General features: G+C 41.5%; 3 protein-coding genes across 4 annotated transcripts in view; 2 read left to right on the top strand and 1 right to left on the bottom strand.

The window, feature by feature from the left end:
• Positions 1–4,866, bottom strand: part of R3HDM1 (R3H domain containing 1) — a 200,677-nt gene extending 195,811 nt beyond the window's left edge. For both annotated transcript variants that reach the window (XM_011937729.1, XM_011937730.1), the window contains exon 1: positions 4,688–4,866. The gene's annotated coding sequence lies outside the window, so the exon portion shown is untranslated. The remainder of the gene's footprint in view (positions 1–4,687) is intronic.
• An 884-nt stretch (positions 4,867–5,750) lies between these two features.
• Positions 5,751–27,278, top strand: part of ZRANB3 (zinc finger, RAN-binding domain containing 3) — a 343,238-nt gene continuing 321,710 nt past the window's right edge. Inside the window, exon 1 of the mRNA XM_011937745.1 lies at positions 5,751–5,821. The gene's annotated coding sequence lies outside the window, so the exon portion shown is untranslated. The remainder of the gene's footprint in view (positions 5,822–27,278) is intronic.
• Positions 24,709–26,466, top strand: LOC105508792 (ras GTPase-activating protein-binding protein 1-like). The gene is given in 3 exon segments (XM_011937725.1): positions 24,709–25,307; positions 25,310–25,533; positions 25,574–26,466. Coding segments are annotated over 3 exon segments (1,485 nt in total). The 5' UTR covers positions 24,709–24,718; the 3' UTR covers positions 26,246–26,466.

Below are 27,278 nucleotides of genomic sequence, written 5' to 3'. Positions count from 1 at the left end.
GGGTAACACAGTAAGAACCTGTCTCTACTAAATTAAAAAATCAGCCATGTGCCTGTAGTCCTAGTGACAAGCTTGTAGTCCTAGTTACTTGGGAGCATAAGATGGGAGGCTCACTTGAGCCTCAGAGTTCAAGGCTGTGGTAAGCTATGATCCTGTCACTGCACTCCAGTCTGGGTGACAGGGTGAAACCTGTCTCTTAAAAAAATAAAAAATGAAATAAGGTGGCTCAAAAACCTTACAACTTTCCTAAAGAAGTGAGCTGACGGGTAGAAATTTGGAAAAAACTCACAAATATAAAATTCACAAGGCAAAGAGGGAACAAAGATCATAAACTATAGGCTTTCAAAATTCTCAGAAAAAGAAATTTAAGTTAATATGTGTGTATGGAGACTAAGAATGGGTAAGATGAGGCAAAATATTAAAGATGAAACCTAGATATAAAAAAACAAATTGCTGGAAAATAAGGTACAAAACTAGCTTTGGGCCAGGATTTAGTTTCATCTCTATTTCAACCCTCAGCCAATAACTAATTGAATTAAATTCTGGAAATGACATACATTCATGAGACACTAATGTCTTATTAGGTACAAGTAAATGTGTTTAATTATATAACTTCCTTATTTGAGAAGCAAAGTTAACTTGACAAAATTTTGTTTAATTATACGATTTAATTCTTTGCACATGTCCATATTATTAAACATTACAGGAAGTCTTAAGGATTAAGTCTTAAGATGATTTTTTTTTAAAGTTTACAATTATACAGAGAAAAAACTGACTTCCTTCTCTTCACAATAGCCATCTCATTCCATTTTATTTATTTATTTATTTATTTATTTTTGAGACAAAATCTTGCTCTGTCGCTAGGCTGGAGTGCGGTGGCGCGATCTTGGCTCACCGCAACCTCCGCCTCCCAGATTCAAGCGATTCTCCTGACTCAGCCTCCCAAGTAGCTGGGACTACAGGCGCCCACCAACACGCCCTACTAATTTTTGTAATTTTAGTAGAGATGGGGTTTCACCATACTGGCCAGGCTGGTCTCGAACTGCTGACCTTGTGATCTGCCTGTCTCGGCCTCCCAAAGTGCTGGGATTACAGGCGTGAGCCACCCTGCCCGGCCCTTCACTTTAGTTATCTTAAGTTATAAGAAATAAATTATCCCTATAGGCAAATGTGGTTATAAAGACAGAGTACTGATTCTGCGGTTTGGTGCTGCAATAGCTATTTGAAAATTATATTACCATTTGTTACTACGCCTCCTTGACACACTAATTCCCCAACTTATTTACAATAGAATATGGAAAGTCAATAGTGAAATTTTCTAATTCAAATAGCAATAGTATTTTACAAACCTACCAAGCCTTGTTCATCACTGTAACATTTTCCAAGAATGGGAAAAACAAAACTGCTACCAATTTTCACTACTTTATTGCTGAGAAATTAAAACAATACTAACTCAAATAGATGTAATTAGGTACACTAAAGTACCAGTTCAAAAAAAGAAAAAGAAAAACCTATTACTTGCAATGCATGGCAATGCACATCTTCTGAATAATATTTGACAAATCTCATTTCAAGTTTATATAATTTTCTATTGCTACTATCATGTAACACCTCCTTGGAGGAGCACCCATTTGTACGAGGTCCAATGACTTGGGAGGCCCACCATATATACCTCAGCTCATTATTTTGCTTAAGGTGCAGCTTGTTTTGAACTCTGACTATGCATTCCTGTCAGAAAAGACTTCGTAATATAATCATCTTCATGCTAACCTTAAATCTGTTTAACTATAGAAATTCTAAGAACACTATTATGTGTGAAGACTCAGTAAATTTTCAGAAATGCCTAGGAAGAGAAAGGAATAGCATCTCTCACGAGTTGTTTCACAGAAAAGGAACACTGAAGTATTGATAAATAAGGAGAATTAAAAAACAGCAACAAAACTGTATCACATATGGTCATAACAATTTCAAATGATTTGCTTAATATTAACTCTGTATTAAATAGTTCAAATGTCGCCTGGTAGCACAATGAATATGGATAGCATGTATATAAACTAGAGCTTGAAACATGTATCAGCTAAATAAAATTTAAAAGATATTACAATAGTTAACCACTACATGGAGTACACTAATTATTATTCCCAATAATCCATTTGAAACATATTCCAAAGACACTTGCATTTTAATTCAAAGTCAAAAAAACTTCCATAAGGTAATCAAAAATAACTAGCCACAAACTGTGCTTAAGTCACTATTTAAATTAATATGCCTGTGGTACTCTTCAGTAACAGAATGTGTTCGAAGGCTGCAACAACACCCTCAGCATATGAACAACAAACCCATTCTCTAAATATGCATGAAAATAATAAATTTAATATTTAATTGCACAAACTGTGTCAGGCTCAATGCTAGGGGATTTACATACTTTATCTCTAATTTTCTGTTTTCTTTGTTTTTAAGATGGAGTTTCACTCTTGTTGCCCAGGCTGGAGTTCAATGGCCTGATCTCCACTCACCACTGCCTCCCTGGTTAAGCGATTCTCCTGCCCCAGCCTCCCGAGTAGCTGAGATTACAGGTGCCCACCACCACATGCAAGTAATTTTTTGTATTTTTAGTAGAGATGGGGTTTCTCCATGTTGGTCAGGCTGGTCTCCAACTCCCGACCTCAGGTGATCCGCCTTCCTCAGTCTCCCAAAGTGCTAGGATTACAGGTGTGAGCCACTGCGCCCGGCCGTTATTATATATTTATCTCTAATTTTCATAACTTTCTAAGTTAAGCATTATCATCCTCATTTTACAGATGAGGAAACCGAACTGAGGTTCATGGAGGGATCCAACAGCCAGGAAGAAAATGTAGACGACTCCTAAATTTTCAACAGCTTTTCTCTATATAAATCACTCAAGATCTGAAAGTATCAATTGTATAATTTATCAATTAACTCTTAAGTTTTGGAAAGTACTATGCTGGCAGCTGGCAATATATGTTACAGGAACTTTGTGGGGATCTCAGGGGACTTACCTTCTAAGGCTATGTATTTATTTTTTTTTTGAGACGATGTTCTGCTATACTGTCTAGGCTGGCCTTGAACTCCTGGGCTCAAGCGATCCTCTCACCTCATACTCCTGAGTAGCAGGGACTACAGGTGACTACTATGTGGCTGGCAGTTTTCATTTCTTAATAGATACCCAAATTTCCTCCAGGACCCGAACGTATCTATGTCAATCCTGTATCCAGGTGTACTAGTTATGGAATATAGAAGACCATTAAGCCACCATAGTCTTCTCAGACCCTGAAGAAATGATCAAAACTCAGATATTTCTTCAGAACCCAGGTTTATTCTGCCAACAAGTAAACCTCAGAAATGAGTCTAGAATTTTAACTCTGATCACAGGTATGTCTACTACAGACTATAGAATCCATGATTTAAAGACATATTCTTCCAGGCATAAAAACAGAGTGGTATTTGAAAAGACAAGCACTCGATCAAAAGGTGATGAAGAAATCTTAACAGAATGCCCTAAAAATAGCCAAATATGCCAAATTTTTAGAAATTGAGAGGTGTCCAATTATTCCTGTCAGACTGGTATCCTACTAAATACTTAGAAGATCTTGTTTCAAATATTATAAACGGGTAGATTTCCAGTTTGACTTTAACCATCTTTTCATTTAAAAGTTTTTGTCATCAATGACATTTAAGCTAAAAAGGGTTTCTTAAAGTTACAATTAGGTAAACCATAATCATGAAGATACATATATTTAGAAAATTTTATTAGAAAAACCATTTACTGTTCACTAATCCTAATTTGGAAAGCACCTCTTTACCTTTTACTTAGTCAACTTACTATCCCAGGACAATTACACACGGAGCATGATAGTCCCAATAATTTAAGTTTCTTTATAAAAACAAGCTCAACAGAGGCACCCTTTGGACCTAATCACAACAACAAAACAAAACAAAACACCAAAAAACTTCAAAACACACAAAGATTTGTTGGCAGCCTAAGGCTCAGTCATCAAAACGTGTGTAAATGTGATCCCGGGGGACCGTGACACTGACAATCATTCAACTTTCTTTTTAATATTCCCATTGTGCTTTTGCTGGTACCACAGGGAAAATGTACCTACATTTCACCAACCGGTCGAGGCTGAAAATTCTCTTGGTGCAAGGCCAGGGGATGCGGCCGTGGGAGCCCGGGGCACCGGCGCCAGCCACCCGAGAGAGCAGCACCACGCTCCTGGCAGGCCTGCTGTGGCTGGCTCCCGAGTCCCTGGGGCTGCAAGAGCAGCCGCGGAGACAGCAGCAGCAGCCATGGCAGAGACTCGGGAATCTTTCCCCTGCCTCCTCCGCTAGGCCTCGAGGGGTTTGCTTTTCACATGGCCCCCGAGTGGGGGCGGTGGGCACAAGGTAGTGGCTGCAGCTGCAGCTGCAGCCGCAGCCGCAGCCGCGGGCCAGGCGAGACTGGCTCACTCGGAACCCGACCTAACGGCGGGCTGGCAGCAGCGGGACGTCGGAAGGCCCTGGCTGGAGCGCCGACGACGCGGCGGGGAAGGCCACCTTCTCACACACCGCATCTCTCCCCTGCCTGCCTCCTTCTCCGTTAGCGCTACCGGTTGGCGGGCGGGGGAGGGGAGCGAGGCGCGTTATTCCCGGGGAGCTGGACGGGGGAGGGGAGGGCATCTCTTACCCGCGTTACTGAGGAGGAGGAGGCGGTTGGAGCGCGGCGCGGCGGGGCGACGGCGGGGCTGGGTGGGTGCAAGTAAGAGTCTTACGAAAGGGAATTAACCCCATCACCAGCCCGGACACCGGCTCCAGCGGCAGCCGCGGCTGGCAGAATCCCGCCCCTTCCCACCGCGCACTAGCCCCGCCTCTTCGTTCTCTTTGAGCGGCAGCCGACTACTCATAGGTTGTACGACCCCGGAGTGACATGAGTGTTGCCCAATCACGCTTGAAAAAACTGCCTTCTCTCCACCCCTTTACCTCCTCCCAGGCCTCGGAGAGCCGTGCCAAATCGTCCTCCAACCTCAAGAGGAAAAGAACCAATCCGTGATAAGTAACCGCCCTTGAAGGGCGCAAAAGCCAACCAATGGTAAAACTAGGAGGACAGCCATTTTGCCCACTTGTGAAAGAGCTACCTTTTCCCACGAGTTGGATCCTGAGGTGAGGGAGTTTCGTGAGTTTTTACTGACTCGAGGTATTTAAAAGACAACCATATTTCCTCAGGGGGTATTCATAGTGCTTTTTAGGGGTAAAGGAAAATTATCCTCCATGTGGGGCAAAGTAAGGCATGCTGCTTAAGGGCTTGGCTCCTCCCCTTAGCGCTAACGGGTTCTGAAACGAACTCCTGGTTTCTCCAGCGTCGGTGGCGGAGGGCGGGTGATTGCTCTTTTCGACCTGGAGTGGACTACAATTCCCAATACGCTTTTCCCCTGCTCATAACCTCTCCTCCGTTCACTTGTCGCGGTGCTTGGCTGGAATTGTAGTTCTGAGAGGTACCCATGCCGCCGCCTCAGCCAATGAAAAGGGACAGAGTTTTGAATGACTTGGAATTAAGGAGGAGAACGAGTTGTCGCGAGGCTGTACTGAGCCCTTTTCACAACCCTAGCAGGAGAGAAATGATGGAAGAAGGGTAGGCAGAAGAGTTTCCTGAAAACACCATACGGGTTTTAAATTATTAGTACGTATTTAAACTCGTCTACTTTCACGTAGTCCCGTTGAACGTCACTTCCGCTTAGGGGCGGACGCGTCCCAAACCTGTGGCGGGAGTTGGAGATGCTGCGGCGAATACGCCAGGTGTGACTGTCTGGAAGTGGCGTGGCGGGCAAGTCCCTAGTTTCTTGCATGGGAGATAAAAAGTTGAACGGAATTTAATGGCATTTTAAGAAAGAGTGGGTGACATGGGATGGGGGTAATTCCCAGGGCCCTCATACTGTCTCCACCCGGGCCTTCAAATCGCGGGCGTCTCGGCCTGCTGGCCCTTAGATTGCAGTGCTAAATTTGTAGAAAGTACCTCTAATGCCTTTAGTCTTCGTGTGGTCAGTTCGAACTGTAAAGACAGGGCTCCGAAGTTCTGAACCAACTCCTCCCACATTTACAGACACACTTTTTTTTTTTTGAAACGGAGTCTTGCTCTGTCGCCAGGATGGAGTGCAGTGGCGGGATCTCGGCTCACTGCAACCCTCGCCTCCCGGGTTCACGCCATTCTCCTGTCTCAGCCTCCCGAGTACTGGGATTACAGGCGTGCGCCACCACGCCTGGCTAATTTTTTTGTATTTTTAGTAGAGACAGGGTTTCACCACGTTAGCCAGGATGGTCTCGATCTCCTGACCTCATGATCTGCCCACCTTGGCCTCCCAAAGTGCTGGGATTATAGGCATGAGCCACCGCGCCCGGCCGCAAACACACGTCTAAAGTCAGCTTTGAAGGAAAAAAGTCACATAAAAGGGCTTTTCTGTTTGAAGGATTGATAATCAAGAGTGGCCCCATCACCATTCTTTGAGTAACGACCATTTATTAAACGAGTGGCGGACAGGCGCGGTGGCTCAGGCCTGTAATCCTAGTACTTTGGGAGGCCGAGGCGGGCGGATTACTTGAGGTCAGGAGTTCGAGATCAGCCTGGGCAACATGGTGAAACCCTGTGTCTACTAAAAAAACACCCACACACATTAGCGGACGTGGTGGCAGGGATCTGTAGTCCCAGCTACACGGGAGGCTGAGGCAGGAGAATCGCTTGAACTTGAGAAGTGGTTACAGTGACCCAAGATCGCACCACTGCACTCCAGCCTGGGTGACAGAGCGAGACTCCATCTCAAAATCAAAAACAAAAAACGTGGGCCGGGCGCGGTAGCTCAAGCCTGTAATCCCAGCACTTTGGGAGGCCGAGACGGGCGGATCACGAGGTCAGGAGATCAAGACCATCCTGGCTAACACGGTGAAACCCTGTCTCTACTAAAAAATACAAAAAACTAGCCGGGTGAGGTGGCAGGCGCCTGTAGTCCCAGCTACTCGGGAGGCTGAGGCAGGAGAATGGCGTAAACCCGGGAGGCGGAGCTTGCAGTGAGCTGAGATCTGGCCACTGCACTCCAGCAGCCTGGGCGACAGAGCCAGACTCTGTCTCAAAAAAAAAAAAAACGTGACTACAGGGTGCCAACTATAATACACCAATGGATAAAGGCATCACTAAAAGGGTTAAGGAACCCACAGCCTAATAATCTTAGCACGGTCAGGCCCTGGTTTATGCCTTCTTCAGAGTTCAAGGGTGACTGTATAAGGTCCCCAGGAAAACTTATTGAATAAAGGAGATGCAAGTTACAGAAAAGGCTTTTCCCTCCCTATGCGTGTGCCCTTTATTCTTAAACTCTTTCCTTTATTATTTTGACTGAGACTTTCTCAGATAAATTCTAATTCAGTTTACTCCATGATTTTAGTGAGATTTTCTCTTATAAATCCTCTTGTATTTATGGTATGAGCGCTTACACTGTATTGGGTACTATACCAGACTTTGTAGACAGGCTCCTTGTCCAAAAGTGGTGAGGAAGAGAGAGGCTAAACAAAATTGTAATGTCACTTACTCTTTTTATCTCTCTCTAAGTCAAGTCTTTAGTCACATTTTGTATGTTTATTTGGTCTCTTCACATTCTACCTTTGGATTAAAACAAGCACGTTTTCCTCTTTGCCTTATTTTTACTAAAGCACTAATCTGTGTCCAATACTCATGAGTGATGTTTATATACAAAGTAGATGGTAAATTTTATAGTGTAATCCTGCTAGATACAGGAATGTAACCATACCTTGCAGCAAGACATTTTTGTAGATCTACCAGGCAAAGTGTTGTCTCTTGCTTTTTAATGCAATTAGGATATTCAGTGATAATTTAGCAATGCAGTCTTCTGTAGATGCTTAGTTTTTTTTTATTTGTTTGTGTCTGGAGTTCTTCCAGTGTAAATTGAGTCGCTAAACAGTAATGATGGCCATCATTTTACTGAGTTTCATTTGAGCCAGAAATGATGTTTTGTGTGATAAGTACATTTTCCTTGCAACAATCTGTTAGGTCTTCTTGACATTTTTATAGTTGAAGAAAGTGAGGCTCAATGAAGTTAAATAAGAATTGTAGATGTCTGACCTGGTGGCTCACACCTGTAATCCCAGCACTTTGAGATGTCAAAGCAAGAGAGTCACTTGAGTCTAGCAGTTCTAGACCAGCCTGGGCAACATAGGAAATCTCGGTCTCTACAAAAAATAAAATTAGCTGGGCTTGGTGGTGCACAGCTGTGGTCCAGCTACACAGGAGGCTCAGGTGAGGGAATTGCTGGGACCTAGGAGCTCAAAGCTGCAATGAGCTGTGATTGAGCCACTGCACTCCAGCCTGGGGCAACACAGGAGACTCTATCTCAAACAAACAAACAAACAAACCAAAAAAAAGAGCTTTAAAGTATGAGGCCCCTATTCAATAAATTTGAGTTGAGATTCATATCCAGGCCTGTCTGATTCCTGAACTCTTAACCACTGTTCATTTTGCCTCTCAAATTTTTATTAATCCTTCAACATGTGCCAGACACATAGTGATGAGGGAAACAAAATGCCATCCCAGGATTCTGGAGCCAATGGTGGCAGTCACTTCCTCTTTTAAGCCATCTTTTGCCATGTACTTAATACTTAGTCCACACAGGAAAATATAAAAAAGAAAGTAAAGGTCATCTGCAATCCTATTACCTAGAGATGCCACTGTTTACATATACCTCTGTCTTTAGTTACAGATATGGACGCATGTTTTATGATATAATACTTTGCTTTTTTTATATTGAAAAAACTTGCAAGAATGGGCTATGAGTATAACTGAATAGGTATCAGTATTATCATTTTTGATGGCTACTTTATTGTATAGCTGTAGCATGACCAATTCCCTGCTGATGGGTATTTACATGGTTTTCAATTAATAATTTATTTTTTATTGTGTTAAAAACGCATAGCAGAATTTATCAACTTATTTTTTTTCTTTTTTTATTTTGAGACAGAGTCTTGCTCTGTCTCCCAGACTGGAGTACAGTGGCTCACTGCAACCTCTGCCTCCTGGGTTCAAGTGATTCTCATGTGTCAGCGTCCTTAGTAGCTGGGATTACAGGCCTGCACCACTATGCCTGGCTATTGTATTTTTAGTAGAGAGGGGGTTTCACCATGTTAGCCCACACTGGTCTCGAACTCCTGACCTCAAGTGCTCCACCCACCTCAGCCTCCCAAAGTGCTGGGATTACAGGTGTGAGCCACCGTGCCTGGCCATCTTAACCATTTTTAAGTGTATAGTATGACCCTGAGTCTTCTCTGAGGCCCCACGAATGGGTGCCAGATGATTGTTGACAAAAACAGTCAAACTCTGTAAAATATGAGGCAATTTATACTGACCCAAATATGAGTGACCATGGCCCCGTGACACAGCCCTCGGGAGGTCCTGAGAACATGTGCCCAAGGTGGTTGGGGTACAGCTTGGTTTTGTATTTTAGGGAGGCATGAGACATCAATCAAATATATTTAAGAAATACATTTGTTTGGTTTAGAAAAGCAGGACAACTCAAAGTCGGGACTTCCAGGCTATAGGTAAATTTAAACATTTTCTGGTTGACAATTGGTTGAGGTTGTCTGAAGACCTGGGATTGACAGAAAGGAATGCTCAGGTTAAAGATAAAAGATTGTGGAGACCAAATTTTACTGAGCAGAGGAAGCTCTTAGATAGCAGACTGCAGAGAGAGCAGGTTGTAAATTGTTTTTTATTGGACTTAAAAGGGTGTCTGGCTCTTAGTTGATTATCTCCTGGATTTGGGAAGGAAGGAAAACAAAGTGGGAAGGGGATTCGCTATAGAATATGGATTTTTCCTACAACAGGCTTTGCAGGACAATTTTAAGGTATGGCAAGGAAATATATTTTGGTGTTAAACATTTCTTCCTTGTCTCATAATGTTAGGCCAGAGTCAGATTGAAAAGTAAATCACAATATATAGGGTCAAATAAAACCCACCTAATGAGAATTTATGGTTTGTAGGGCATGATTCCCTAGACCCCTTAGGTAGGAATTTGGTTAAGATAAAAAATATCAGTTTGGGTGCGTTGGCTCACACCTGTAATCCCAGCACTTTGGGAGGCCGAGGCAGGCGGTTTACTTGAGGTCGGGAGTTCAAGACCAGCCTGGCCAACATGGTGAAACCCCGTCCCTACTAAACATACAAAAATTAGCCTAGTGTGGTGGTGTGCGCCTGTAATCCCAGCTACTCAGGAGGCCGAGGCAGGAGAATGGCTTGACAGAGGCGGAGGTTGCAATGAGCCGAGATAGTGCCACTGTACTCTAGCCTGGGCGACACAGCGAGACTCCATCTCAAAAAAAAAAAAAAAAATCAGAGCTTAGTCCGCAAGTACAATTAAATGTACCTTGTGCAATAGATCTCTAGAACTTTTTCATCTTGCAGATGTGAAATTCTATACTTACCAAACAATAACTGCATCTCCCCTTGTATCCTTTGCCCCACAGCCACCATTCTATTTTTGTTTCTGAATTTGACTACATACTTTAGATACCTCATGTAAAAGTGGAATCATGTAATACACTATTTGACTTTTTGTGGCTAATTTATTTCAGTTTCCATAATGTCTTCAAGGTTCATCGGTGCAGAGCATGATAGGATTTCCTTTTTTTTTTTTTTTTTGATACAGAGTTTTGCTCTTGTTGCCCAGAATGGAGTGCAGTGGTGTGATCCTGGCCCACTGCAACCTCCTCTTCCTGGGTTCAAGTGATTCTCCTGTCTCACCATCTTGAGTAGCTGGGATTACAGGCACGCACCACCACGACCGGCTAATTTTTAAATTTTTGGTGGAGACAGGGTTTCGCTATTTTGGCCAGGCAGGTCTTGAACTCCTGACCTCAGGTGATCTACCCTCCTCGGCCTCCCAAAGTGCTGGGATTACAGGCGTTAGTCATTGTATATACCCAGAAGTGCAATTGCTGAACAGACTAGGTTTTATAGGTAACACTGTCATGTGCGCTCTCTTGTATGCTTCCCTGATTATCCTTGAATCTAACCTTTTAGAAGTAGGTTTATTTAGCCACAGATACTCTGTGATTTCTAAGTTGCTCTTCAGAAAGGATGTTCCCATTTTCTTTCCTACTAATGATGTTTGAGAGCACCCATTCCCCGTGTTTTACTCTTCAATCTGATCGTAAACAGCGATGGCTCATTATATTTTATTTGTATCTAGTTGAATTCTATTGATGTGGAGCATCTTTCTTATGTTTATTATCCTTTGGTGTTGTCTTTTTTGAGTAGCCTGTTGCTGTCATTGTCTCTTAATTTTTTTTTTTTTTTTTTTTTTGAGACGGAGTCTCGCTCTGTCGCCCAGGCTGGAGTGCAGTGGCCGGATCTCAGCTCACTGACGCCATTCTCCTGCCTCAGCCTCCTGAGTGGCTGGGACTACAGGCGCCCGCCACCTCGCCCGGCTAGTTTTTTGTATTTTTAGTAGAGACGGGGTTTCACCGTGTTAGCCAGGATGGTCTCGATCTCCTGACCTCGTGATCCGCCCGTCTCGGCCTCCCAAAGTGCTGGGATTACAGGCTTGAGCCACCGCGCCCGGCCGTCTCTTAATATTTTTTAAAAATTACTGCGGCCGGGCGCGCCGTCTCTTAATATTTTTTAAAAATTACTGCGGCCGGGCGCGGTGGCTCAAGCCTGTAATCCCAGCACTTTGGGAGGCCGAGACGGGCGGATCACGAGGTCAGGAGATCGAGACCATCCTGGCTAACACGGTGAAACCCCGTCTCTACTAAAAATACAAAAACTAGCCGGGCGAGGTGGTGGGCGCCTGTAGTCCCAGCTACTCGGGAGGCTGAGGCAGGAGAATGGCGTAAACCCGGGAGGCGGAGCTTGCAGTGAGCTGAGATCCGGCCACTGCACTCCAGTCTGGGCGACAGAGCGAGACTCCGCCTCAAAAAAAAAAAAAAAAGAAAATTACTGCATAGGCTGTTAATTCTTTGTCACATATTTCTCACGTCTTTACTCCCATTTTGAAATATCTTTTAACTTTTTAATTTTTTTCTTAGAAGTTTAAATTATTTTAGTGTCCAAATCTATCTGTCTTTTTTTTTCTAGCTTCTAATTTATTTGTGATGCTTAGAAATGCTTGCCCCACCCCAGATTAGTAAAAAATATTATGTATCTGATTAAAACTTTTTTTGTATTTTATAATTTAGCTGTAATTTTTTTGGTATAAGGAACAAAATAAAAATCTTTTTTAGGCTAAACCCAATACCATTTAGTAAATCATCTCTCCACACCCATTAATTTAAAATACCAATTTATCATATTCACAATTCTCATTTATACGTGGTTCTTTTTGGACACTGTTCTTTTTCATTGTTCTCTCTTTTCTTTGACTTGTACCATACCCATTATCTTAATTTCTGTAACTTTGTAATAATATGTTCAGGTGTCTAGAGGTAAGTTGTGCTCCCGCTCTTCTTTTTCTGTCATTTTCTTGTTATTTTCAGCTCTTCTTGTAATCTATTAGATTTTTGTCAAGTTAAAAATCTCTGCACTTTTATATTTTAACAAAATGCAAGTTTGACATTTATATAGATGCCAAGTGTGACTTCTTAAAGAAAGCCAAATATTTCATTTCATAGTAACAATACAGAATTGTTCATGGGTGTCATCGAGGCTCAGTGGGTCATTCTATCTTTGTTAAAACATATTTCTATTATAGAATTCTACAGGCCAGTCGCGGTGGCTCACTCCTATAATCTTAGCACTTTGAGAGGCCGAGGCGGTGGATCACCAGAGGTCAGGAGTTCGAGACCAGCCTGACCAACATGGTGAAACCACATCTCTACTAAAATACATAAAATTAGCCAGCCGTGGGGGTGCATGCCTGTAGTTCCAGCTACTCAGGAGGCTGAGGCAGGAGCTAGAACCCGGGAGGCCCAGATTGCAGTGACCTGAGATTGTGCCATTGCACTCCAGCCTGGGCAACAAGAACGAAACTCTTTGTCAAAACAAAAGAAAGAATTCGACCAAAATGGTTACAGTTTAAAAGCCCATCTTATTTTTTAAATTGTATAATCACTTTTTAAATACAGACAATTGTATTTTGTAGCTGGCTTCCAGGAGAACCTGATAACTTCTAAATGCTTATCTCTAACTTACAACTATCCCACTGTACTTCACAACCTTCTCCAAGTACTTCAAATTCAGCATGTTCCAAATCATAGCCCATAATCTTTACCACTAAATCTGTTCCTCCTCTCTGTATTCTCTCATTTGTTTATTTGCTCAAGGAATATTTATTGAGCAACTACTAAAAGAGGTACTGAATAATCATGACTATAGGCTGGAGTCTGCCTAGGCTTGATTGTTGTGTCATTTATTTGTGTTACCTTGGGGAGATTAATTGACCATCTGTGTCTCAGTTTCCTTATCTGTAAAACTGAGATAATAAGAATACCTACCTTAGAGGCTCTTGTGAGGATCAAATGATTTAATATATGTAAAACCCTTAAAATAGTACCTGACACATAATAAGTGTCTGTTGCTTTTTTATTAATATTATAATCAGGCTGATGCTAGGTGCTAGAGCCCTGAAATAAAACCATAAGGAAGTCTATGGTCCCTGATTTATGAAGGCATTCTAACAGAAGTGAGAGACAAAATTACCAATTACAGTAAGTATTTTAAGGAAACCAAGTGGTATTAAGGGAAATTTAGAGGAGTCCAGTTGGGAGCTATTGTGCTAATCCTGTTGAGCGGTGATGATGGCTTGGGTTTGGTGATAGCAGTGGAACTGGGGGAAAAAAATGGATAGACTTGAGATACATTAATATTTTGGGAATAATGAATAATAAGTGGATTCAACTTGGTGGTTTGGGGAAAGGGAGAAATCAGGAATGAAACCTGGTTTGAGTAACTTGCATGGTTGTACTATTTACTGAGACTACAGGGGCACACAGATTTGGTGAGAAATCAAGACTGGTTTTGGACATTTAAGCTAAAAATGACTGTAAGATATCCAAAGTGTCAGGTAGGTAATTAGATATAGGAGTCTAAAGCCAAGACATTATGAATTGTATTACCTGGACTATTTGTGGTAGCCTTCTAAAAAGTTATCCCTGCCCCCACATTCATTTTTCTAAACTTGACAAAGTAATCTTTGTAAAATAGCAACCTGATTATACTTTAAAAATTGCTTCCAATTCCTTACAGAGAAAAGTCCAAACTCTTAGCATGGCACCTCCTTGACTTGGCGTTTACTGCATGTCACGAGGATCTTATTCTTTAGCTATACTAAACTGCTTAGGATTTTCTAAAACTTCTTTTTTCTTTTTCTTTTGAGATGGAATCTCACTCTGTCGCCCAGGCTGGAGTGCAGTGGCACGATCTCAGCTTGGCTAATTTCCAGGCTGGTCTTGAACTCCTGACCTCAGGTGATCTGCCTGCCTCGGCCTTCCAAAGTGCTGGGATTACCCGCGTGAGCCACTGTGCCTTGCCAGATTTTCTAAAACTTTATGCCTTTGCAACTGTGGCGTCTTTCTCCCTGTTGGGGAAACCAGCCCCACACCACCCAGCAGGTACTCCAAGTCCAGCAGAGACAAAGGAATTAAAAAGAGAATAAGAGTTTAAAACAGGTCCAGGGGACTGCAGCGTAGGAGGCTTGCTCAAGGCCCCAAGCTCTCGGCCTCCACCCAATTTATTGGTTTACAAACTCTTTGTTCTTAGGGCAAATGGGAGGGGTAGGAAGGGAAGAGGAAAAGGATTAATCGTTCAATAAGATGTATAGCAGTGGCGGTTTCTGTGAATTTCCTCGAGCCAAGGCGTGTGTCTAAATTACTTAAGTTCTTTAACTTATCGGGACTGAAATGGGTGGGAGTGGGTTTCAGGAGAAGCCAAGATGTTTGATTATACTCCACTCCTTCAAGGGAGTGTTATTTCCCCAGCAACCTGTGGCATGCCCCTGAGCTGTTATGCTCTAGGGGCATAAAAACATGAAGGCAATAAGCAGACTTCTCTTCTCAGAGGCCACCCATGGCTCCCCATGGGTGTCTCACGCAGGGGAGAAAAAGTCATCTGGCACCCCAGAAACTGTCTTTCCACACTCCCTAGAATATCCTTATTGTGATTCTCTGTCTGCAGACTCCACTCTTCAAGTTTTAGCGTGAGTGGCAGTATTTAAGTAAGGTGTACCATACCAAGCATTTTTTCTCACAAGTAAAGGCTTTTTTGATTACTTGCTACTGTATAAAGTCAGCGTTCCCTCTTATGTGTAGTGCCTTGTATGTATTCTACTTTCATAGCACTTATTGCATTGTGTTGTGTTATTTACAGCTGTCATTTCCCCTGGGCTTGGATGTGAAGCCATAATGGCACAAATTCATCTTTGTTTACCCAATACCTTCTGTAGTGTCTGGCACATATGAGGTATTTGTTGTTTTTTTTTTTTTTTTGAGATGAAGTTTGCTCTTTGTTGCCTAGGCTGGAATGCAGTGGCACAATCTTGGCTCATTGCAATCTCTGCCTCCTGGGTTCAAGCGATTCTCCTGTCTCAGCCTCCCAAGTAGCTGGCATTAGAGGCGCCCACCACCTTGCCTGGCTAATTTTTATACTTTTAGTAGAGATGAGGTTTCACCATGTTGGCGAGGCTGGTCTCGAACTCCTGACCTCAGGTGATCTGCCTGTCTCAGCCTCCCAAAGTGCTGGGATTACAGGCGTGAGCCATCATGCCTGGCCATAATAGGTACTTCTTAAGTATTTCTTGAGTCAGTGATTTGGAGAGGCAATTGTTGCATAATGGCAAAAATTCAGACTTTTAAGTTAGACCAACCTGAGTTCTAGGCCTAATATCACCAGTTGCTAACTTTTAAACCTTGTATAAGTTATATAACATTTCTGAATTTTTCAATTTTCTTGTCCTTAATGTGAGGATAATTATATTTATCTTTGTGAGTTGTTTTGAGAATTGCGAGAGATCTTCTAAAATTTCCTAGCGTAGTGGTTTACAGAAAGAGGTCACTCAATAAGTGAGAATTATTTTATTGTTAGTCTGAAAACAGTTGCCGGTAGAAAGAAAGTTTGCAATATTCTTCCTTTTAAAGTAATTGGAGGCTGAGGTGAAAGGATTGCTTAAGGCCAGGAGTTCTAGACCAGCCTTTGCAATGTAATGAGACCCTATTGCAACAAAAATAAAAAAAAAAAGTCCTGACCAAGATGGTGTAACCCCGTCTCTACTAAAAATACAAAAATTAGCCGGGCACAGTGGCAGGCACCTGTAAGCCCAGCTCCTTGGGAGGCTGAGACAGGAGAATTGCTTGAACCCAGGAGCTGGAGGTTGCAGTGAGACCAGATTGCACCACTGCACTCTAGCCTGGGTGACAGAGCGAGACTCCATCTCAAAAAAGAAAAACAAAAACAAAAAAACAATTAGCCGGGTGTGGTGGCAGATGCCTGTAGTCCAAGCTGCTTGAGGGGCTGAGGCAGGATGTTGTGTGAGCCCAGGAGTTTGAGGTTACAGAGAGCTAATATTGCACCCCTGTACTCCAGGCAGAGTGACAGAGCAAGACTTTGTCTCAAAAAAAAAAAATTTCATTTTTTCTCTTTGAGATGGAGTCTTTCTCTGTCGCCCAGGCTGGAGTACAATGGCATGAACTTGGCTCACTGCAACCCCCGTCTCCTGGGTTCAACCGATCTCCTGCCTCAGCCTCCCCAGTAGCTGTGATTACAGGCAAAGACCTGCCACCACACCTGGCTAATTTTTTTATTTTTTATTTTTAGTAGAGAGGGGGTTTCACCATGTTGGCCAGGCTGGTCTTGAACTCCTTACCTCAAATGATCCACCCTCCTCGGCCTCGCAAAGTGCTGGGATTACAGGCGTGAGCCACCGTGCCCGACCAAAAAAGAAAAAAGAATTTAAGTGGGGAAAAAAAGATTTAATGAAGAGGGAGTGATTACTGATAGGTCCAGTAAGATGAAGACTGAGAATTCCTTGCTGCTTGCTTCCTTCCTTTTACCTCCAATTCACAGCCTTTATACATACCATATACTCTTCCAAAAACACTCTTTGATCCCTTCCTCTCTGGTTAATGTTGCTCAAGTATCAACTTTGATGTATGTATATTTAGAAGACTTCCAAACACTCTAATCTGAAAAATTAGTCCTGTTTGTATGCTCCCTTAACGGCCAGTACTTCCCCTATAGTCTTTCTTCAGAACTGCATGTAATAATATATTTACTGTTATATATCCGGAGCCTAGTGCAATGTCTGCTACATGTGAACAACCGAATACTTATTTGTTGAATGCATGAAAAAATGAAATTCAGGGAGTTGGATGATTACTTTTTATAGGATATAACTGTTTATAGGACCAGTATATTAATATTTAAAATAGATATTTTCAGTGGGCTTTAGCCCTGAAGTAGAGATGGAGCATTCATGTGATAAAAAGGGATGAAAGAGCCAAATATAGGTCTTACCTCTGCTGTTAGCTACATGATCTTGGAGTTTTATCTTTCTGGGTCTTGCTCTGTTTAGCTCACTGCAGCCTGGACCTCCCTGGCTCAAGTGATCTTTCTGCTGCTGCCTCCCAAAGTTCTGGGAGTACGAGTGTAATCATCATGCCCAAGCCAGGGTGTTTTATTTTTTTTTGATCTAAAAAAGATCATACTGTTTGAGTTCATTGTAAATTCACAGGAAGTTGTAAGAAATAATGCAGAGAGAGACTGTGGACCTTTCCCTAGTTTCCTCCAGTGGTAACATCTTAGAAAACTACAGTACAACCAAGATATTGATACAGTCAAAATGCAGAACATTTCCATCCCAGGAGGATCCCTCATCTTGCCTTCTTATAGCCACAATCACTTCTATCTCACCCCAACCTAACCACTAAAATATTATACATTTCTAAAATTTTGTCCTTTCAAGTAGGTTGTATAAAATGGAATAAAATAAAATATGGAATTAAAAATAATAAATGGACTCTCCCTGATGAACCACCTAATCCGAGGGACAGAAACAGTTTTCCCTGTCCAACAGTCAGCTCCAGATTCTCCCTCCTGAACCCTGTTATTTTGGAATTTTTGATAGCAACAAACAGAAGTAGAAAGCAAGATTAAGCAAACAAGGAGATAACATGCTGCAGTGCCTCCCAGCAGATAGATCTTCTCAGTAGGGGAAGCATCTAGAATAGCAGCTAAAAGTGTGGCATCTGACATCTATAGCCACGTGACCTGAGTTTGTGACCCAGCTCCTTAACTACAAGTTACAGGACTATGGTGGCTGGCAAGATGGCTGAATAGGAACACCTCCAGTCTGCAGCTCCCAGGGAGATAACTCAGAAGGCCGGTGATTTCTGCATTTCCAACTGAGGTACTCAGTTCATCTCATTGGGACTGGTTAGATAGTAGGTGCAGCCCATGGAGGGCAAGCTAAAGCAGGGTGGGGCGTTTCCTCACCCAGGAAGTGCAAGGGGTCAGGGAACTCCCTTCCTTTTAGCCAAGGGACTGTGCCTTGAGGAACGGTGCATTCCAGCCCAGATACTACGCTTTTCCTGTGGTCTTTGTATCCCACAGACTAGGAGATTCCCTAGGGTATGTAAACCACCAGGGCCCTGGGTTTCAAGCACTAAACCAGGCGGCCCTTTGGGCAGACACCGAGCTAGCTGCAGGAGTTTTTTCATACCGCAGTGGCTCCTGGAACACCAGTGATACAGAACCATTCACTACCCTGCAAAGGGGGCTGAAACTAGGGAGCCAAGTGGTCTACCTCAGCAGATCCCACCCCCAGGAGGCCAGCAAGCTAAGATCCACTGGCTTGAAATTCTCACTGCCAGCACATAGTCTGAAGTCTATCTGGGACGGTCGAGCTTGGTGGGGGAGGGGCATTTGCCATTACTGAGGCTTGAGTAGGTGGTTTTCCCCTCACAGTGTAAACAAACCTACTGGGAAGTTTGAACTGGGTGCAGAACCCATCGCAGCACACAAAGCTACTGTAGCCAGACTGCCTCTCTAGATTCCTCCTTTTTGGGCAGGGCATCTCTGAAAGAAAGGCAGCAGCCCCAGTCAGGGGCTTATAGATAAAATTCCCATCTTCCTGGGACAGAGCGCCTTAGGGAAGGGGTGGCTGTGGTCACAGCTTTAGCAGACTTAAACCTTCCTGCCTGTTGGCTCCGAAGACAGCTGCATGTCTCCCAGCACAGTGCTCAAGCTCTGCTAAAGCGTGGACTGTCTCCTCAAGTGAGTCCCTGACCCCTCTGCCTCCTGACTGGGAGACACCTCATACAAGAGAGCTCCGGCTGGCATCTGGCAGTGCCCCTCTGGGATGAAGCTTCCAGAGGAAGGAACAGGCAGCAACCTTTGCTGTTCTGCGGCTTCTGCTGGTGATACTCAGGCAAACAGAGTCTTGAATGGACCTCTAGCAAACTCCAACAGACCTGCAGCAGAGGGGCCTGACTATTAGAAGGAAAACTAACATACAGAAAGGAGTAGCATCAATATCAACAAAAAGGACGCCCATACAAAAACCCATCTGAAAGTCACCAACATCAAAGACCAAAGGTAGATAAATCCACGAAGATGAGGAAAAAGCGCAAAAAGGCTGAAAATTCCCAAAACCAGAATGCCTCTTCTCCAAAGGATCACCACTCCTCGCCGGCAAGGGAACAAAACTGGATGGAGAATGAGTTTGATGAATTGATAGAAGTAGGCTTCAGAAGGTGAGTAATAACAAACTCCTCTGAGCTTAAAGAGCATGTTCTAACCCAATGTAGGGAAGCTAAGAACTTCAAAAAAAGGTTAGAGGAAAGAGAAAAAAGAATGAAAAGAACGAACAAAGCCTCCAAGAAATATGAGACTATGTGAAAAGACCAAACCTATTTTTGATTGGTGTACCTGAAAGTGACAGGGAGAATGGAACCAAGTTGGAAAACACACTTAAGGATGTTATCCAGGAAAACTTCCCCAACCCAGCATGACAGGCCAACATTCAAATTCAGGAAATACAGAGAACATCACAGAGATGCTTCTTGAGAAGAGCAACCACAAGACACATAATTGTCGGATTCACCAAGGTTGAAATGAAGGAAAAAATGTTAAGGGCAGCCAGACAGAAAGGTTGGGTTACCCGGGTAACAAAGGGAAGTTCATCAGACTAACAGCGGATCTCTCAGAAACCCTACAAGCCAGAAGAGGAGCGGGGTCCAATATTCAACATTCTTAAGGAAAAAAATTTTCAACGCAGAATTTCATATCCAGCCAAACTAAGCTTCATAAGCAAAGGTGAAATAAAATCCTTTGCAGACAAGCAAATGCTGAGAGATTTTGTCACCACCAGGCCTGCCTTACAAGAGCTTCTGAGGGAAGCACTAAACATGGAAAGGAACAACTGGTACCAGCCACTGCAAAAACATACCAAATTGTAAAGACCATCAACACTATGAAGAAATTGCATCAACTAATGGGCAAAATAACCAGCTAGCATCATAACAACAGGATCAGATTCACCTATAACAATATTAACCTTAAATGTAAAAGGGCTAAATGACCCAATTGAAAGACACAGACTGGCAAACTGGATAGAGTCAAGACCTGTCGGTGTGCTGTATTTGGAAGACCTATCTCACGTGCAAAGACACACATAGGCTCAAATAAAGGGATGGAAGAATATTTACCAAGCAAATGGAAAGCAAAAGAAAAAAGAAAAAAAATAAAAACAGGAGTTGCAATCCTAGTCTCTAGTAAAACAGACTTTAAACCAACAAAGATCAAAAGAGATAAGGGCATTATATAATGGTAAAGGGATCAATGCAACAAGAAGAGATAACTATCCTAAATATATATACACCCAATACAGGAGCACCTAGATTCATAAAGCAAGTTCTTAGAGACCTACAAAGAGACTTAGACTTCCATACAATAATAGTAGGAGATTTGGAGATTTTAACATTTCACTGTCAATATTAGACAGATTAATGAGACAGAAAATTAACAAGGATATTCAGGGCCAAGCAGACCTAATAGATGTTTATAGAATTCTGCACCCCAAATCAACAGAATATACATTCTTCTCAGCCTCACATCACACTTATGCTAAAATTGACCACATAATTGGAAGTAATGCACTCCTCAGCAAATGCAAAAGAACGGAAATCATAACAAACAGTCTCTCAGACCACAGTGCAATCAAATTAGAACTCAGGGTTAAGAAACTCACTCAAAACTGCACAACTACATGGAAACTGAACAACCTACTCCTGAATGACTGCTGGGTAAATCATGAAATGAAGGCAGAAATAAGTTCTTTGAAACCAATGGAAACAAAGACACAATGTGCCAGAATCTCTGGGACATAGCTAAAGCAGCGTTTAAAGGGAAATTTATAGCACTAAATGCCCACAGCAGAAAGTGGGAAAGATCTAAAATCAACACCCTGACTTCACAAACAAATTCAAAAGCTAGCAGAAGATAAGAAATAACTAAGATCAGAGCAGAATTGAAGGAAATAGAGAACTATTAGTAGCCTACCAACCAAACAGCCCAGGACCAGACAGATTCACAGCTGAATTTGTACCAGAGGTACTAAGAGGAGCTGGTACCATTCCTTCTGAAATTATTACAAACAGTAGAAAAAGAGGGACTCCTCCCTAACTCATTTTATGAGGCCAGCATCATCCTGATACCAAAACCTGGCAGAGACACAACAAAACAAGTTGATTTCTGGCCAGTATCCCTGATGAACATCAATGCGAAAATATTCAATAAAATACTGGCAACCAAATCCAGCAGCACATCACAAAGCTTATCCACCAAGATCAAGTTGGCTTCATCCCTGGGATTCAAGGCTGGTTCAACATATGCAAATCAATAAATGTAATCCATCCCATAAACATAACCAATGACATCACATGATTATCTCAATAGATGCAGAAAGGGCCTTCCATAAAATTCAACACCCCTTCATGCTAAAAAAAAACTCTCAATAAACTAGGTATTAATGGAATGTATCTCAAAATAGTAAGAACTATTTATGACAAACCCACGGCCAATATCATACTGAATGGGTGAGAGCTGAAAACATTCTCTTTGAAAACCGGCACAAAGGATGCCTTCTTTCGCCACTCCTATTCAACACAGTATGGTAGTTCTGGCCATGGCAATCAGGCAAGAGAAAGAAAGAAAAGGTATTCATATAGGAAGAGAGGAAGTCAAATTGTCTCTGTTTGCAGATGACATGATTGTATATTTAGAAAACCTCATCATCTCAGCCCCAAATCTTCCTAAACTGATAAGCAACTTCAGCAGAGTCTCAGAATACAAAATCAGTATGCAAAAATCACAAGCATTTTTATACACTAGTAATAGGGAGCCAAAACATGTGTCAACTCTCATTCACAGTGGCTACAAAGAGAGTCAAATACCTAGGAATACAACTTACAATGGAGGTGAAGGATCTCTTCAAGGAGAACTACAAACCACTGCTCAAGGAAATAAGAGAGGGCACAACAAATGAAAAAATACTCCATGCTCATGGATAGGAAGAATCAATATCATGAAAGTGGCCATACTGCCTAAAGTAACTTACAAATTCAATGCTATCTCCATCGAGCTACCTTTGACTTTCTTCACAGACTTAGAAAAAACTACTTTAAATTTCATATGAAACCAAATAAGAGCCCACATGGCCAAGACAATCCTAGGCAAAAAGAACAAAGCTGGAGGCATGGTACTACCTGACTTCAAACTATTCTACAAGGCTACAGTAACCAAAGCAGCATGGTACTGGTGTATAGATATATAGATCAGAACACAGGCCTCAGAAATAATACTACACATCTACAACCATCTGATCTTTGACAAACCTGACAAAAACAAGAAACGGGGAAAGGATTCCCTATTGATTCCATGTTTAATAAATGGTGTTGGGAAAACTGGCTAGCAGAAAACTGAAACAGGACCCCTTCCTTACACCTTATCCAAAAATTAACTCAAGATGGATTAAAGACTTAAACATAAGACCTAAAACCATAAAAGCCTTAGAGGAAAACCTAGGCAATACCATTCAGGACATAGGCATGTGCAAAGACTTCACGTTTTTGCTTTTAGTGTTATCTAAAACCATACCATAACCGAAAATTACAAAGATTTCCTCTTGTGTTTTCCCCTTGAAGTTTTATAGTTTTAGCTGTTATGTTTTAATCTTTGTTCCATTTCAAGTTAATTTTCATATGCAGCTGAGGTGGGGGTTTAATTTCATTCTTTTATATGGACATCTAGTTGTCTCAGCACTATTTGTTGAAAAAGTTACTCTTTTCCTATTGAATCCTCTTAGTACCCTTGTCAAAACTCAATTGACTGTAAATGTAAGGGCTTGTTTCTGGACTTTCAGTTCTGTTCCATTGACCTAGCTGTTGTCATTATGCTAGTAGTGCTACACTGTCTTGATTATTATCACTTTGTAGTAATTCTACAACCAGGAAGTAGAAGTCCTCTAGCTTTGTTCATTTTCAAGATTGTTTTGGCTATTCTGGGTTCCTTGCATTTCCATATGAATTTTAGGATCAGCTTGTCAGTGATTGAATTTTGAAAGTGTAATCAGCTGTGCATTCCTGAAATAAGCCCACTTTAGTCTTGGTGTCTTAGTCTTTTAGTTACTGCTATATTCGGTTTGCTAATATTTTGTTTACCTATGAATATGAGAGATTGTATTATGTATGCTTTTTCTTGTAATGTGCTTGTGAGATTGTTTAGGCTGGCTTCACACAATGAGCTTGAAAATAATACTCCTGTCTTTGCACCAAATGGGTCAGATTTGTTTATTGTGTTCTTGAAATCATCTTTATCCTATTAACAATTTTAATTAGCTTGCATAATCAATTACTGAGAGACATATGTTAAGCTTTTCCACTGTGTTTATAGATAGATATGGTTGTGTCAAATTTTCCTTTTATTTTTATCAGTTTTTGCCTTGTATATTTATTAAGATATATTTCGAGGTTAAATTTTTCTAATAAATATTTTATCATTATAAAATGCTCTTGTTTATTTTAATAATTTTTTTTTGCCTGAAACGTATGTTATAATGTAAAGCAATACCAGCTATACTTTGGCATGTATGTCTTTTTTAATTCTTTTACTTTCAATGTTTATGAATCCTTCTATTTAAGGATATGTCTTTTAAAAGCAGCATGTAAATTTATATATATTTTAATTTAATATAGGAATCTTTTCATTTGTTTTTAGTCCATTTACATTTAATATCTTTTCTAATTTACTGATTTTTTATCTATTCTGCAGTAAATTTCATCCAATACATTCTTAATTAAAAAAAAAATTATCTCCCCAAAGTGTATATAGTTGTCTTCACCAGCCATTTACTTGTTATTTCCAAAATAAGTCTCTAGATAGTGTATTTTAACAATATCTGATTCTCCTCAATACAGTTCTACTATTTACTTAAATGAGTCAGTGAATTCCAGTTGAATTTGCCTTGTTCTCAATTGAGTACAAAAACACTGTCTTGACCTAAAAGATAGAAAATAAATATTTCCTTCATTCTTTTTTTAAGTGTTGCTTACCAAGCAAATTGCTTAGAAAATAAGTTCTACTAGATTTTGCTTTCATTAAATTTCCCTAGCCAATATTGTCATTTTGATTTTAATAACATGGTTTTAAAAATTATGTATTGCTGGTGCAGACACAGTTGCATGAGGGGTTTCTGCCATCATCAGTGCTGTGTAGCAGAGCTAGTTCCTCTCCCGCTCAGTGGCGCAGGTTTGGACATATTTGACTTTTCTCCCCAGGTTGAATTGACCAAAGCAATGGTGATGGAGAAGCCTACTCCCCTGCTGGTTGGGTGGAAATTTGTGAGACAGCATTACACACTGGTGAACCAGGCCCCAGACATGTTGCATAGATTTTATGGAAAGAACTCTTCTCATGTCCATAGGGGATTGGATTCAAATGGAAAGCCAGCAGATGCAGTCTACAGACAGAAAGAAATCCACAGGAAAGTGACGTCACAAAACTTCACCAACTGCCACACCAAGATTCTACATGTTGATGCTTACGCTATGCTAAATGATGGTGTGGTAGTCCAGGTGATGGTGCTTCTCTCTAACAACAACCAAGCTTTGAGGAGATTCATGCAGATGTTTGTACTTGCTCCTGAGGGGTCTATTGCAAATCAGTTCTATGTTCATAATGATATCTTCAGATACCAAGATGGATTTGTTACTGAGCCTCAGGAGGAGTCTGAAGAAGAAGTAGAGGAACCTGAAGAAAGACAGCAAACACCTCTGATTCTGGAACTTTCTATGATCAGGCAGTTGTCAGTAATGACATGAAAGAACATTTAGAGGAGCCAGTTGCTGAACTGGAGCCTGATCCTGAGCCAGAACCAGAACAAGAACATGTATCTGAAATCCAAGAGGAAAAGTTTGAGCTTGTATTAGAAGAAACTGCTCCTGAGGATGCTCAGAAGAGTTCTCCAGCACCTGCAGACATATCTCAGATAGTATATGTGCTGCCGAAGCGAGCACAACATATCTCAGATAGTATAGGAAGACTTGAGGACATTTTCTTGGGCATCTGTGACCAGTAACAACCTTCCACCCAGTGGAGCTGTTCCAGTTACTGGGATACCTCCTCATGTTTGTAAAGTACTAGCTTCACAGCCCTGTACGGATTCTAAGCCTGAATCTCAGGTTCCACCACAGAGACCTCAAAGGGATCAAAGAATGCGAGAACAATGAATAAATATTCCTCCCCAAAAGGGACCCAGACCAATCTGTGAGGCTGGTGAGCAAGGTGACATTGAACCCCGAAGAATGGTGAGACACCCTGACAGTCACCAACTCTTCATTGGCAACCTGCCTCATAAAGTAGACAAATCAGAGCTTAAAGATTTCTTTCAAAATTATGGGAACATGGTGGAGTTGCACATTAACAGTGGTGAGAAATTACCCAATTTTGATTTTGTTCTGTTTGATGATTCTGAGCCTGTTCAGAAGGTCCTTAGCAACAGGTCCATCATGTTCAGAGGTGAGGTCCGTCTAAATGTGGAAGAGAAGAAGACTCGAGCTGCCAGGGAAGGGGACCCACGAGATGATCGCCTTTGTGGACCTGGAGGCCCTTTAGGTGGGCTGGGTGGTGGAATGAGAGGCCCTCCCTGTGGAGGCATGGTACAGAAAGCAGGATTTGGAGTGGGAAGGTGGCTTGCTCCATGGCAGTGAATCTTCATGGATCTCCAGGCGGCCATACGAACCCTAGTTCCTACAGAATGGTGAATTTCTTTGACCAGCCTTTGGTATCTTGGAGTATGACCCAGTTTGTTATAAACTGCTTTAGTTAGTATAATTTTACTTATTTTGTGTGTTAATGGTGTGTGCTCCTTCTCCCTCTCTTCCCTTTCCTGGCCTTTAGTCTTTCACTTCCAATTTTGTGGAATGATATTTTAGGAGTAATGGATTTTTAAAGAAGAAGAAAAAGAAGAAGAAAAAAAGACCAAATCTCCTTGCTTATTTTGCATGTACAGACTGGATTTTTTTTCTAACAGCCATTTCCCCAAAGGAATGTGTCTTGCGTTATTGCTGACATTTGGTACATTTCATTCATTGGAATATTTCTTACTTTCTGTATTTTCAAAAGCCTGTGAGAAATACAGGATTTGATAACATTTTGAAGGCAGGAAAACCCCAAACTGTTTATTCTTTGAGAGTCATGACCACTTTCTGGTGTGGAGAAATTGCCATTGGAAAATTTGACAATTTTGATTCTCATTGGTAATGATTAAAAACTGAGTAAAAGGAATATAATTTTTATTTTGATATAGGATCATGAAACACTTCTAAAACCTGTTTTTACAGTGGGTTTGGAAAATTTGACAATTTTGATTCTGACTGGTATGTTTAAAATTTGGAAAATTTGACAATTTTGATTCTCGCTGGTATGTTTGAAAACTGAATAAAAGGAATAGAATTTTTCTTCTGATGTAGGATCACAAAACAGTTCTAAAACCTACTGTTTTTGCCATTGAAATTTAAACTGTGATATAGGTTTTAAATGTCTAGAATGCAACTGGATAGGCTTTTCTTGAACTGTTAGTTTTTTTGAAGTAGAGTTTTTTCATGTTTAATTTGTATTTGTAAAAAAACAAAAGACAAAATATTCCCAAAACCCGGATAACAACCTTAACAAAACTGTTGTACCTTTTGTTTATCTTTGATTTTAGACTTGGCAATTGTTTAAGGAAAAATAATTTTTTAA

The sequence above is a fragment of the Colobus angolensis genome, unplaced genomic scaffold (genome assembly GCF_000951035.1).
Source record: "Colobus angolensis palliatus isolate OR3802 unplaced genomic scaffold, Cang.pa_1.0 Scaffold168, whole genome shotgun sequence".
Classification (NCBI taxonomy): Eukaryota; Metazoa; Chordata; class Mammalia; order Primates; family Cercopithecidae; genus Colobus; species Colobus angolensis.
This window is presented reverse-complemented; position numbering and strand designations above follow the sequence as displayed.